The sequence below is a fragment of the Pecten maximus genome, chromosome 19 (assembly GCF_902652985.1).
Source record: "Pecten maximus chromosome 19, xPecMax1.1, whole genome shotgun sequence".
NCBI lineage: Eukaryota > Metazoa > Mollusca > Bivalvia > Pectinida > Pectinidae > Pecten > Pecten maximus.
This window is the reverse complement of record NC_047033.1, coordinates 24136566-24152202: the sequence shown is the minus strand read 5'-3', so window position 1 is coordinate 24152202 and position 15637 is coordinate 24136566. Positions and strand designations below refer to the sequence as shown.

General features: G+C 39.4%; 1 protein-coding gene across 1 annotated transcript in view; it reads left to right on the top strand.

Annotated features, from left to right (window-relative positions):
- The first annotated feature begins 842 nt into the window (after nucleotides 1-842).
- The window catches only part of LOC117317383, a 73316-nt gene continuing 58521 nt past the window's right edge, over nucleotides 843-15637 (top strand). The window contains 1 exon segment of the mRNA XM_033872188.1: nucleotides 843-1335. Coding sequence (XP_033728079.1) covers nucleotides 1303-1335 — 33 coding nt within the window. The 5' untranslated portion in view covers nucleotides 843-1302.

The window sequence follows — 15637 nt, the reverse complement described above, 5'->3', positions numbered from 1 at the left end:
ACATGTTGCAAACTTCTCTCATGTGTCTGCACAACTTGTGGCGATAGTCCCTGTGGCTGACACAGAGCCAGGTTTCAATGTTTAGATAACAATATCCACGTCCTTTCATCCTTAACTTACAAGAGAGGTTAGTAATTAAAGGCCTGACCATGCTAGTACTGTTCAGTCCGACAATATTTCTATATGCATTCGAAATTGGCGCAGGGGCAGAAAAGGTTATCGGAGTTCAGATCAGGACATTTTTAGGGTTTATTAGGTAGCAAGGGTAGAAAAAATTGAAACTGGAAAAATATTCTGAAAATCATAGATAAGAAAAACCTACTGCCTGAGGAAAATTAGACTCTTGAATCAATACCAGTGTGTTAATAGGATTTAAGCTGGAGGGGTGAAAAAATCCATGGTCTATGTAAACATAGCAATGTGTGTGTGTGAATCAGAAATAATTATATATGTTTTACCGTATATCCCAGACTGAGCGTTTAGGATTCTGAGGAAAAATCATACATCCCGAGGCAATTAGATTGCTAATATACCTACACTAATATAATGACCGACTATCGTATGCGAGATTGATCCAAAATAACAGCAGTGAACTGGTATGTTTGACTAGTTAATGTACTGTAGGGTCAGACAAATCTAACGCACACCTGTGTCGAATGCAACTGATGCTGCAGATTTCGAGGTCAATTTGTAACTTTTTACCTATGCTAATTATAAACTGGAATATTGAGGCTGTACGTTGTGGGCATACGAGGTATCATTTCCATAATGAGAAAGTTATCAAATTTAATATTCAGCAAGATCCAAGCATTATGACTGAAAAACATCAGGCGATTGCAGATATTTATCAAGGTAACTGCTGTCCAAGTACCAACGCTTTGACAGGACACACGTTCCTAGTTCAGGACCAGAAAAGTTCGTTCTAGAACTAAATTGGATCTAAATCTTTGGACTGTCATTTTTAACTCCGCGTGGTTCTCTGGCCTGTACAACAAAGCACACTGTTTTGGACCTACAGTCCCCTTGGATTGTGTATATAAAGTTGTTACCCAGGATACAACAGGATCCTTGCAGTGTTTGCTGGCTATGTGATCATGACCACCCTATGATAAGGTGGTGAGTTAGTACCCCATACCTCCTCACCAGTACAGGAGGGGGGAAACATCTTCACTGCAGCCATTGGAGATATTTTTTTTGACAAGTTACATTTTCGGCTTTCTGCCTTGCCTGTATCTCCGGTTGCTCTCCCAGACATCATCATTTGAAGCCAGCTGATGTGTGTATGTTATCAAATCTGTAATAATGATGAAGAAATTGGCACTTAATCTGCTCAAGGTGAGTACAGAAAATTAGAAGCATGGCTGTTAGTGTAGAAAGATATGGACAATTTTTGTGTAGAAGATGGTAACAAGCCTATATTTTATCTTGTCAAAAGGCATGTTTCCAAGAGCTTTTATATCGTTTTATCAAAGTTGATAGAACGCCTATTTTTACTGTACAAAATGCATTTATTTCAGTAATCTTCATACCGTTTTGAGATTTCAGTAATCTTCATAGCTTTGAGATTTTACATGCTTTAAAGCCTTTAAATTTAAAAATTTCTTCAAATTTTCAACATTGAATATTTTGAATGTTCATCCGAACCAGAATGAAGAATCAGAAATCAATCCCTCCAAAGGTTTGGATAATTCTTTACCAATACTTTATATTAAGCCAACCCATAATCCAATATGTCTACAAGTATTATTGTTTCCTTTGACATTTTCATTTTGAAAAAGAAATGATAATGGGACGGCCAGGTAAATTGGTTGCTGGAACGTGTCTATTTACATTTACCTGTCAGCAATTAAGATTGCCATAAAATATACAAGTTGTACTGTTCTACCCTACAACCGATTTGAAGTGCCCCAACCTCCACCCCCACCTCGACCCCTCTGTGACTGTCTACCTGTCCCCAGGTACAAACTGTCCTATAGTACATCATTGTGTGTGACTGTCTACCTGTCCCCAGGTACAAACTGTCCTATAGTACATCATTGTGTGTGACTGTCTACCTGTCCCCAGGTACAAACTGTCCTATAGTAGATCATTGTGTGTGACTGTCTACCTGTCCCCAGGTACAAACTGTCCTATAGTACATCATTGTGTGTGACTGTCTACCTGTCCCCAGGTACAAACTGTCCTATAGTACATCATTGTGTGTGACTGTCTACCTGTCCCCAGGTACAAACTGTCCTACAGTACATCATTGTGTGTGACTGTCTAGCTGTCCCCAGGTACAAACTGTCCTACAGTACATCATTGTGTGTGACTGTCTACCTGTCCCCAGGTACAAACTGTCCTACAGTACATCATTGTATGTGTGTTTACCTGTCCCCAGGTACAAACTGTCCTACAGTACATCATTGTGTGTGACTGTCTACCTGTCCCCAGGTACAAACTGTCCTATAGTACATCATTGTGTGTGACTGTCTACCTGTCCCCAGGTACAAACTGTGTGTGTGACTGTCTACCTGTCCCCAGGTACAAACTGTCCTACAGTACATCATTGTATGTGTGTCTACCTGTCCCCAGGTACAAACTGTCCTATAGTACATCATTGTGTGTGACTGTCTACCTGTCCCCAGGTACAAACTGTCCTACAGTACATCATTGTGTGTGACTGTCTACCTGTCCCCAGGTACAAACTGTCCTATAGTACATCATTGTGTGTGACTGTCTACCTGTCCCCAGGTACAAACTGTCCTACAGTACATCATTGTGTGTGACTGTCTACCTGTCCCCAGGTACAAACTGTCCTACAGTACATCATTGTATGTGTGTTTACCTGTCCCCAGGTACAAACTGTCCTATAGCACATCATTGTGTGTGACTGTCTACCTGTCCCCAGGTACAAACTGTCCTATAGTACATCATTGTGTGTGACTGTCTACCTGTCCCCAGGTACAAACTGTCCTACAGTACATCATTGTGTGTGACTGTCTACCTGTCCCCAGGTACAAACTGTCCTACAGTACATCATTGTGTATGACTGTCTACCTGTCCCCAGGTACAAACTGTCCTACAGTACATCATTGTATGTGTGTTTACCTGTCCCCAGGTACAAACTGTCCTACAGTACATCATTGTGTGTGACTGTCTACCTGTCCCCAGGTACAAACTGTCCTATAGTACATCATTGTGTGTGACTGTCTACCTGTCCCCAGGTAGAAACTGTCCTATAGTACATCATTGTGTGTGACTGTCTACCTGTCCCCAGGTAGAAACTGTCCTATAGTACATCATTGTGTGTGACTGTCTACCTGTCCCCAGGTACAAACTGTCCTATAGTACATCATTGTGTGTGACTGTCTACCTGTCCCCAGGTACAAACTGTCCTATAGTACATCATTGTGTGTGACTGTCTACCTGTCCCCAGGTACAAACTGTCCTATATAACATCATTGTGTGTGACTGTCTACCTGTCCCCAGGTACAAACTGTCCTATAGTACATCATGGTGTGTGACTGTCTACCTGTCCCCAGGTACAAACTGTCCTACAGTACATCATTGTGTATGACAGTCTACCTGTCCCCAGGTACAAAGTGTCCTATAGTACATCATTGTGTGTGACTGTCTACCTGTCCCCAGGTACAAACTGTCCTATAGTACATCATTGTGTGTGACTGTCTACCTGTCCCCAGGTACAAACTGTCCTATATAACATCATTGTGTGTGACTGTCTACCTGTCCCCAGGTACAAACTGTCCTATAGTACATCATTGTGTGTGACTGTCTACCTGTCCCCAGGTACAAACTGTCCTATAGTACATCATTGTGTGTGACTGTCTACCTGTCCCCAGGTACAAACTGTCCTATAGTACATCATTGTGTGTGACTGTCTACCTGTCCCCAGGTACAAACTGTCCTATAGTACATCATTGTGTGTGACTGTCTACCTGTCCCCAGGTACAAACTGTCCTATAGTACATCATTGTATGTGACTGTCTACCTGTCCCCAGGTACAAAGTGTCCTATAGTACATCATTGTGTGTGACTGTCTACCTGTCCCCAGGTACAAACTGTCCTACAGTACATCATTGTGTCTGACTGTCTACCTGTCCCCAGGTACAAACTGTCCTATAGTACATCATTGTGTGTGACTGTCTACCTGTCCCCAGGTACAAACTGTCCTATAGTACATCATTGTGTGTGACTGTCTACCTGTCCCCAGGTACAAACTGTCCTATAGTACATCATTGTATATGACTGTCTACCTGTCCCCAGGTACAAACTGTCCTATAGTACATCATTGTGTGTGACCGTCTACCTGTCCCCAGGTGTAAACTGTCCTATAGTACATCATTGTGTGTGACTGTCTACCTGTCCCCAGGTACAAAGTGTCCTATGGTACATCATTGTGTGTGACTGTCTACCTGTCCCCAGGTACAAACTGTCCTATAGTACATCATTGTGTGTGACTGTCTACCTGTCCCCAGGTACAAACTGTCCTACAGTACATCATTATGTGTGACTGTCTACCTGTCCCCAGGTACAAACTGTCCTACAGTACATCATTGTGTGTGACTGTCTACCTGTCCCCAGGTACAAACTGTCCTATAGTACATCATTGTGTGTGACTGTCTACCTGTCCCCAGGTACAAACTGTCCTACAGTACATCATTGTGTGTGACTGTCTACCTGTCCCCAGGTACAAAGTGTCCTACAGTACATCATTGTGTGTGACTGTCTACCTGTCCCCAGGTACAAAGTGTCCTATAGTACATCATTGTGTGTGACTGTGTACCGGTCTCCAGGTGTAAACTGTCCTTAAATACATCACCTTTGATATTTTAGCTGTTTTATATTGTATTTTATGACCTGATGGTTTCACTTGAATTTTGATAGACCTGTGTATTTTACAAATAATGTAATTGTTTGAACTTTTAGCAAATGTCAAAAGTCAAATGAAAACCATATGCCCTCCTGTATGAAATCATTGTGATTACTTGTATAGGTTCAGAGGTCAAATTGTCTGTTATTAAAAATGAGGCTAGTTACATTTTCATTATCACATTTGTGGCTTGGCACCTTGTGTTCCGAAGTTCTATTTTTGAGGCAGGATTAGTCATTTGTGATTTATCATAGATTAATATACTTGAGCTGCTTCCTTCTCTCTATCTGTGATCTGACCTAGCCGTTATCTCCACCTACTACTGTCAGCTTGACTATATCTCTCTATCTGACAAAACACTCACTGTACAGGAGCTCCAAGCCTGTCAGTAGAGAACCATATACACTATTTTTTGGAACATTTTCTTCAGGTTGGTAAAGTAAATATGATAGAAGTTATATGACACAACCAATATGATATCTAAGAGTGTGACGTTTCGATGACTACACTGTCACCTTCATCAGACTAATGACCAATGTGAAGCGTACCACAGGATTCACCCAGGACTCAAAAATCATGAACCATTTTGACAAGATTTCAGAAATGGTATGGGCCAAAACATGGAAAATTGAAGAAATTTGTGAGTTTTGGTGGGCCATTTTGGAAAATATGGGGCAAATGGCCCAATGGCCCCCTGCAGAGTTTTATCCCTATACTAGCACTGTCTTATGTAGTGTTCGAGATGGTAGAAGACATTGTTGTCCACAGTGGCCAATATGTTTCAACAATTTCTGAAAGAATCACTTTCCTTTATTATAGTTTCAGGAAATAGAACATTTACATTTCAATATACCCTGGACCAATTTGAATACAGATCTTGTTGGTCAAAGGTCAAAGTCACCGTTGTTTGAATAGAATTTCAACATATTTAATTTTCTTATCATTAATCTAATGTCCATGTTTTATATTTTGTAAACTTTATTTATTTTACAACAATTCCGAAACAAGTTATGTTGACTTATGTATATCACACTTGTTAGCCCGGATGGAAGCTCGCGAGGGGTCTTATGTGGGAGGAAACCGGAGTACCCAGGGAAAACCTTCCTGGTCGTGGTCCGTTGGGCAGGTGACCCATGACCTTTTCACATCTGATCAGGGAATCAAATTCCTGTTGCCTAGGTGAACCTGTGCCACCCAACCATTTCTTTATTTTTTTTTTGATTACATGTATTTCAAAACTGATCATTTTGGTCTTAAATTTCAAAATTGTTTCAAGCAATTTATTGAAATAATCTTGATAGTAAAAACACCATGTTTTTCATGCAGGAACAGGATATCACACATTGGTTATTTTTGGCCACACTTACATGCCTGGAAACACCATCTGTTTAACCCATGCAGTAGTCTTTGGAATCAGACAGATAATTTAAAATCTGAGCTACTGATTTAATTTATCTGCTATAAATTTAGAATCCTGATCTAGCCATCCTGCTGATGTTTGGATCCTGGCCCAGATGTTGGTTTCCCCTAAATGTTTGATGTGGGGTTTCATCCTGCCCCTTAAGATGAAACCCCAAGATCCCCTTATATCTCGACACACTGAGACATGGAGCCAGCATCAGTTTTTGGATTAAAGGGCGATAAAGTGGGATAAATAGAAAAGTTGATAAAAAAATTTGGAGAAGTGTTACTCAGTTTGTGGTACATGTATTTTTGAAATGGTCACCTGTTGCAGTTTCAATAAGGGCTGATCACCTAGTTTTAAATTTTGTTTCATAGATAAATTGTAATCAAGGTATATTCATTTGAAAAGCATTCAATAACCAATTTTGACTTCCTCTGTTAGATCCAATTGCCTCAATGTCTTTAAACAAAGATAATTTCACTATTTGACCCTACCCCAAAGGCTCCATGAGAGCCATTTCCTACATTCATGTAAGAATATCTTGCTTTCTTGAGCAAGATCTTTTAATTCAGAAGTAGTACTGCAGCTTATATTGTGTTCATAGTATGTTATGTTATTGTATGTCATTGATTTAAACCTACCAGTGTGGACAGTAAATAGTATTACTTGCCTGACCAATTATGATTTCATTATTAACAAGAAATCTCTTTAAAAAAGATAAACGGCATAGTTTTAATGCTGGTGATTATAATGTAAAACTGCTGATGAAATAAATTAACGAACTAATGCGTTTCAGCACGGATAACAAAATTATATCGGTTTGAATCATCTTTGGTGATACTAAGACTGCATTTGAATCAGGAATATGATTTTATTAATGTGTCATTTGAAAAGATGCACCCACTTAATTCAGCTTGCATTCAATCTTAACTTTGTTTCGTTTTTAACTGCGTATCTACATTTTGCATCTACCACTACATTGACCAATCACATACTTCATCTTGACCGGTAACGCCACCTGTCGCGTCATATTCGGGGCCAAAAGAATATTATACGGCTATGCCAAAAAAAGATAAACTTTATTTATTTTACAACAATTGTTAAATAAGTTATATAAACTTATACCAATCACGCTTATTGGCCGAAATGGAAGTGCACAAGGGGTCTTACTGTGGGAGGAAACCGGAGTACCTGGGGAAAACCCACGTGGTCGGGCAGGTGACCCCATACCTTTTCACGTACAATCGAGGAATCGAACCCTAGCCGCATTGGTGAAAGGCAAGTGTGTTACCACTGTGCCACCCGACCACCCTAAAATAATAATGTCATTATAAAAATTTATATTAAATATACCTCTGCCCCACAACAATAAAGAAGTAGGGTGGAGGGTGGGGTTGGGGCATTGGTAGGGGGTCTTTGTAGGGGGTAGGGGGTGGGGGAGTGTACTGGAATCACTTTGTATGTCTGTTGACGACATGAGGTACATCCATTTTTTTTGTCTGTACATTTTGGGATTTAATCAGAAAGGATGATACACCATTACATGTATATGTATATAATTGTGTTAGAATGTCATCATACAGATTTTTGTCCAATCCTTATGGGGTTTGGATTTTGTTGTCTAACGTCCTATCAACAGTTATGGTCATTTAAGGACGCCATTGTTGGGACCCGACTTTTGTAATGTGGGAATAGTTTAACCTATACAAAAAAAAACAAAAAAAAACCAACTGTTTTTAAGTTTCCAAAACCGTTACTATGGAACCTGTCAATGGAAGCTTCTGCTTTGTAAAATCTGAGATATTGTCTGATTAAGCTGAAAATTGGAAATTGGTATGTACGTGTTTTAGGGATAGCAAATAAAATGGTACTACAGTAAAACTCGTTTATAACGAACTCTAAGGGACCTTGAAATTGAATTTGTTATACAAGTAGTTCATTGTATAAATAAAAAGATTGGGAATAAAAAAGTTGATAAAAAATTTGTTATACGTGTTCAGCCTACAGCAACTAGCGAATTTGTAAGACTAGTACTGTAAAACAAGCAAGTTAACAAACAGGTGTCGTAATGTTTTCGTAAATAAAGTCCAAAATGGACTTTTGCTGAAAACATCCAAGATGTTTGAACATTTAAAAGATGCCATTTGGTTGCCATGGTATGATGGCTGCAAATGGTGGGTAACAGGCAGGAAGGGTGGGGGCGGTATTAGGCTTACAGTTCTATTTTCATTTAAATTAGAATCTACATAGAACAGCGAATCTGATGGGAATGTGAGTAAGAATGCACAATGTGATGATTGCCTGCATAAAGCTGTCGTTTGTAGCTACTAGATTACATTTTAAGACAGTGATGTGATTGTCCTTAATATTTCATCAGCTCCACAAAATACTAAAATACTTCATTACAAGGCTGTTTACTTTCCTACAGATCTTGCTGAATATAACGTACAGACTTCACATGATCCCCACGGTCATAATCAGTCTTTATCAAGGGTTTAAATGAAGCATTACCAAACTTTATTGTGTTAAAATTTAAAATGAGCTTGAAAATTGGTTGTATATTTCTCGGATAAAACAGAAGAACTGCAGTCTCATTTTAGGATGAGGACAGAAACGGAGGGAGGGAGGGAGAGGGAGGGAGGGAGGGGGAGAAAGAGAGAGACAGAGAGAGGGAGAGAAAGAGAGAGAAAGATGGAGGGAGGGGGGAGGGAGAGAGAGAGAGAGAGGGAGGGAGGGAGAGAGAGCAGACTGCACAACTCATTATGAAAGATTTGTAATGACTTTTTGTCTTCACAGAAGCCTAGCTGGACAGTAGCACATGTTTCGGCATGTTAAGTAATGCAAGAAACAGCTGTATGCTCTACAAAAACAACTTCATGGGAATGCTGTATTAGAATGATCAGTTGAGGCCTCCCATACACAAAAAGTTCATTTGATGAGATATATGTGTCTCCGGCAACTTTAGTTTCAGTGTACATATATATGGGAGATGATAACGTTAGCTTGTGCAACTTAAATATCAAGACAAGATGAACGAAAACTTTTTCATTTGCTGTAATAAATATTTATGATAACTTATCTAATTTCAATGCGAAGAATTTTGGCTCTGTAGGAAATAAGTAATTCGTGAATCAGCAGTCTGTATAATTGTAAGCAGCCCCAGACACCTACCATCACTTCAGGTAGCTTAATGCAGTTGTCCCATTGTGTTCTTCTTAGAAATTTTTAAAGCTGCATACTCCCAATTTACCTAAAATTCTAGTTACACACATGTATTAATGGCAATCCAAGATGCTCATTCACGCTCACCTAACATTAAAATGACCACCGGCCTGGATGCTTGACCAGGGAAATCCTTGAGATATCAATGTATAAAAATAATTCGCCGCATTTATTTTTAGCACAAGATTTGTCAAGAAGCCGAGAACGAGGCTATAACAATGTGCACTGCACATAAACTACAAACAAGGCCATTGTTTACATATCGAGTATACGTGAACTTTGCCTGATAATGCTTTCATTTAAACATATTAGCAGAATATTCGCGTAAAAACTGAACAAAATAAACAAACATACATCTAAATACTTATTTCTTTAAATGTAGCAATACGCATACAACAAAATATTGATAAAATTTTCGATCGGTGAACTTTCACTCACTACTGTGGACATGGTTCAAAAGCTAACCAGCAATCCAATAGATGTCTGGCAAAATCGGAATTTGAATCTATTCCCTTTTCTTCTCTCGCTAAGTTCCAACGAATCATTTCCTTTCCAAAGAAAATATGCATTATGGGACTAATTCGCATAGAAACTTGGTCTGTCAGACCCAGTTAATATTTTTGGGAATTTCCCCAATACTTTTATAAATACACATTTTCCTCCAGTTTGTGATTCACGATAATTTGTTATGTATAAAGTTAGTCTAAAAACTGTAAAGAGCTCGAAATGTAAACCATTCTTTGGGAGTATGTGACTTTAAAAAGGTTTATAAAAATTTCAAGTTTCTGTTGGACTGTATATATGTATATAAAGGGATGAACTCAGAAGAATTTTTTCATGATGTAAAATGGGCAAAAAGAAAATATCACAAAAATATGATAAACATTTCTTATTTAAGGCAATATGATGGTCTGGACCCTCTGTAGTTCCACTGATGCCATCGTGGCAGACGGTTAACCTTGTGGGAGTCTCACTAATGGCAGAGGTGAAGAACCATCATATCCACAGATCTGAAGAAGTTTATCAAATTCCCCTGACTTTGAAAATAACATATGCTTCTTGAAGTTTATTGACACAGTTATAAATCTTTTAAAATGTAGCTGAATGTATAAACAAATCATATTGATAGGGTATCAAATAATGTATACATTCTGACACCCTAACAGTAAATATAACTTGACACTGAGAATTCTTCCTGTTTACTTTATTGCTGTTTTTGTAGTCACATACTCCACACATTTGATATCAAGAGCTCTGCTATTAGTTTACTTGAATCAGATGCACCCCAGTGAGATTCTTACGCTCCTGCATTGGTACAGCACACAACCTCAAGTTCTCTCGGCATTAGTTGTTGGTGTAGTAAAGATTGTGAGAGTCGGTTACATCCTGAAGTTTAATTCAGAGCCATGGAAATTTAAGTTGGTGAGAAAAGGTCAAAGGCCAAATTTTATCACTAGCAAAATCATTACATACGTATTTAAAATTATACAAACATAAGTCACATACACCATTTACTGATGAGGGGGCGGGGGTATATCTATATATATAAGTCCCCACATACACCATTTACTGATGAGGGGGTGGGGCTGTATCTATATAAGTCCCCACATACACCATTTACTGATGAGGGGGTGGGGCTGTATCTATGTAAGTCCCCACATACACCATTTACTGATGAGGGGGCGGGGGTGTATCTATATAAGTCCCCACATACACCATTTACTGATGAGGGGGTGGGGGTGTATCTATATAAGTCCCCACATACACCATTTACTGATGAGGGGGCGGGGGTGTATCTATATAAGTCCCCACATACACCATTTACTGATGAGGGGGTGGAGGTGTATCTATATAAGTCCCCACATACACCATTTACTGATGAGGGGGCGGGGATGTATCTATATGAGTCCCCACATACACCATTTACTGATGAGGGGGTGGAGGTGTATCTATATAAGTCCCCACATACACCATTTACTGATGGGTGGGGTGTATCTATACGAGTCCCTATTACTATTTACTGATGAGGGGGTGATGTAATTTTTGTTTTGCCTGCAATGAAGCCGAAAATAACAGTCTATACAATAACAGATGGTGTTGCTTTTCTGGCAGTGACGACAAAGCTAGTTAAGTCAACATTACACTTTGATCCATTGCTCAAAACGACTTTGACGTCCAACTTTAACCAAACTTATCAGAAAGTTTAATCACATAAAGGGCATTTCAATGCACTGCTCTTTTACAGAATATCATCCAGAATTTAAATCTGGAAATAAGAGATTCTGCAAACCTGGACTTCAAAATTTTCTGTTTAGCTGAAAAATATCAATGTTATTCCAACCAATCTGGGAACTATTGAATTAATTGTAGTGTGGGGAAGAAGCCGATGGACTGGGCCAGAATGGGTCAAATTGACATAAATATATCAGAAGTCAGGTGATGGTTAAGGCCCATGGAGCCTCTTGTTTCTCCCTGTGGATGGAGTGATGTTATGTTCAGTTTAAACACTTAGGGAAATGCTACTTTCAGGAGTATTTCGCTCACTTCAAACTTGATTGGAATTACAAGATTATAATCATAAGGTCCCCGTATGCTGGAAACAAATTTAATGCTCTTTCTCGATGAAAGGGTTTGAAGGTTGTTTATCAAATTTTCACTTCTCCGGTACTTAATGGAATGGAATTGCATATATGCTTAAAGAGATGGACAGATTGTTTGAATATTTTACTGTATCCAACCACAGGGGCCGAGTGTTATGGTCCAAAGATGTGCTAGAATTAATATTATTTACCTGTTTGCATCAACTCTATGTATTTTTTATCTGATCATATCAGAACTCAGATGACCGTTAAAGCCCATGGGCCTCTTGTTATATCAGAACTAAGGTGATCGTTAAGGCCCATGGGCCTCTTGTTATATCAGAACTCAGATGACAGTTAAAGCCCATGTACCTCTTGATATATCAGAATTCAGGTGATCGTTAAGGCCCATGGGCCTCTTGTTATATCAGAACTAAGGTGATCGTTAAGGCCCATGTACCTCTTGTTATATCAGAATTCAGGTGATCTTTAAGGCCCATGGGCCTCTTGTTATATCAGAATTCAGCTGATCTTTAAGGCACATTGGCCTCTTGTGTTATCAGAACTTAAGTGACCATTAAGGCCCATGGGCCTCTTGTTATATCAGAATTCAGGTGACCATTAAGGCCCATGCGCCTCTTGTTGTTTTAGAACTAAGGTGATCTTTAAGGCCCATGGGCCTCTTGATATATCAGAACTCTGGTGGTGATCTTTAAGGCCCATGGGCCTCTTGTTGTATCAGAACTAAGGTGATTGTTAAGACCCCATGGGCCTCTTGTTTAGTGTAAACAGTCTAAAGATCAAGTCCATGTGGTTTGGGTGTGGTGTATATTTATACAGTGACCCATGTAATTGGGCTTCTGTGCATGGTTAGCTGTGCACCACGCATTGCAGAATGCTGCAGAACAGCATCCTCTGTATGTATAACTTACATACACAACACACATGTATCCGCATAGGATGCCATAATGATAATGTATACTTAAACTGATAATAAAATATTAATATGATATTGGTGCTTCATGGCTAATTGATATAGAATTGTTCTGTTAGGGCTCTGAACAACTTTCCTGAATTCACTATCCTCTGAAGTTCTAAATTTGGGTTTTACTTTGTGGACCAGTCGGGAAATCACCAACTGACCACCTCAATGAATCCCTGACCACTTAGGGATCTGACCACCTCAATGAATCCCTGACCACTTAGGGATCTGACCACCTCAATGAATCTCTGACCAATTAGTGTTGATCTGACCACCTCAATGAATCTCTGACCAATTAGTGTTGATCTGACCACCTCAATGAATCCCTGACCAATGAATGTTGATCTGACCACCTCAATGAATCCCTGACCACTTAGGGATCTGACCACCTCAATGAATCCCTGACCAATGAATGTTGATCTGACCACTTCAATGAATCCCTGACCACTTAGGGATCTGACCACCTCAATGAATCTCTGACCAATTAGTGTTGATCTGACCACCTCAATGAATCCCTGACCACTTTGGGATCTGACCACCTCAATGAATCCCTGACCAATGAATGTTGATCTGACCACCACAATGAATCCCTGACCAATTAGTGTTGATCTGACCACCTCAGTGAATCCCTGACCAATTTGTGTTGATCTGACCACCACAATGAATCCCTGACCAATTAATGTTTATCTGACCACCTCAATGAATCCCTGACCAATTAGTGTTGATCTGACCACCTCAATGAATCCCTGACCACCACAATGAATCCCTGACCACCTCAATGAATCCCTGACCAATTAATGTTGATCTGACCTCCTCAATGAATCCCTGACCAATAAATGTTGATCTGACCACCACAATGAATCCCTGACCACCTCAATGAATCCCTGACCAATAAATGTTGATCTGACCACCACAATGAATCCCTGACCAATTAGTGTTGATCTGACCACCTCAATGAATCCCTGACCAATAAATGTTGATCTGACCACCTCAATAAATCCCTGACCAATTAGTGTTGATCTGACCATATTAATTCCTGACCACTATGTGTCCTTTTGTTATAAAGAAAACATCAAGGTATCACCTACAGGTTTTGTCAAGTGCCCTAAAATTAGGTCACTGTCACTGGAAGTTCAAGGTCAATGCCTTCAACTACTGTGTGGCAGGGACATAAAAATATAGTTTCACCAAAACGTCACAGATATGTTTATATGTAACTAAAACATAAGTAGCTTATTTCAGTTATATCAATGTCATGATAATAATTATTATACAAAAACAGAAGTAATACACCCACAAAATTTCCACCTAATTCCATAGGCGTCTGCTTCTGGTTTGAACTTATATTTAAGAGAACAAAAAATAACCCTATTCCTACTATATCAACAAGGTGTAACACTTGAAAAGTCGGAAGTATTGGGTGAGTTTCACTTCACTTTGAATTTAAGTTCAATCCGACTGAAATATCAAATGCACACAAAATTCAGTAATTTAAACTTTAAAATTTAATTGCCAACCCATCTATAGCCTACTTCCGTCCGACAGTCGATGCAACATTGTTCATGTAACCCTAGTAAATACTAGCCGCAATATACCGCTCGGCTAGAGAGATCTTCTTTTTAGCTCGATCGGTTGAGCGTAAGACTAGTAAGCCAGAGGTCCCGGGTTCGATCCCTTGTTGTAAAATAAATAAAGTTTATGTAACCCTGGTAAATACTAGCCGCAATATACCGCTTGCCTAGAGAGATCTTCTCTTTAGCTCGATCAGTTGAGTGTAAGACTGGAAAGCCAGAGGTCCCAGGTTCGATCCCTAGCGGAGGCAGTGATTTAAATTTAATTAATCATGTGCTCTGTTACATTCATATAGTAAGAGTTGGAGCTATTATTTTTTCTTTAAATACTAACCAGAATCAGATGCCTATTCGTATACCAAGAAACCCAAGAGTCGAGCAGGGCATGGGGTTATGATGGAAGTCTGACTTTCTCTACTTCTCTCTCTTCTGGACAGACATGTCCTAAAATATACAGTTATTTGTGTAACAGGACAGGGTCAGGTTGTGTTGCGAGTTAAAGCCTCCTGCTAGAGACTGGAATCCAGGGTTCAAGTCCCAATCTGACTCCTATGATGTCTTTGTTACACCAACTTATGATAGGAACCACGGCAGTTTGTTATGTTTCTGACAAGTCTATAGAAGACACTGCATACCACCGGAGCATGTGTGAAGGATGAGGTAGCTTTACCCGAGACATTATAACACCCAAACAGTCGGACTATCTCCATAGACCAGGGAAAGGCGCCAACGTGTTTTACATAAACCACTGGGCTTAGATGTCATGTCCTAGTACGTTTATTGTTATGGTATTTTGTAGCTCACCTCTTTACATGTTAGGTTGTTTCAGGAGAATGTTGAGGGAGTATTAGGGGAATCTGTTTCATGATCCCGTGAAGGAAGAATACATTTAATTGTCATTTTTTCTCATTGTAGTACTGTATGTGACGTAACCACTTTTATCATATAACTCGCCCGTTCTGCCATGTCATACGACCATGTCATAAATATCGTAAAACAAGCGTA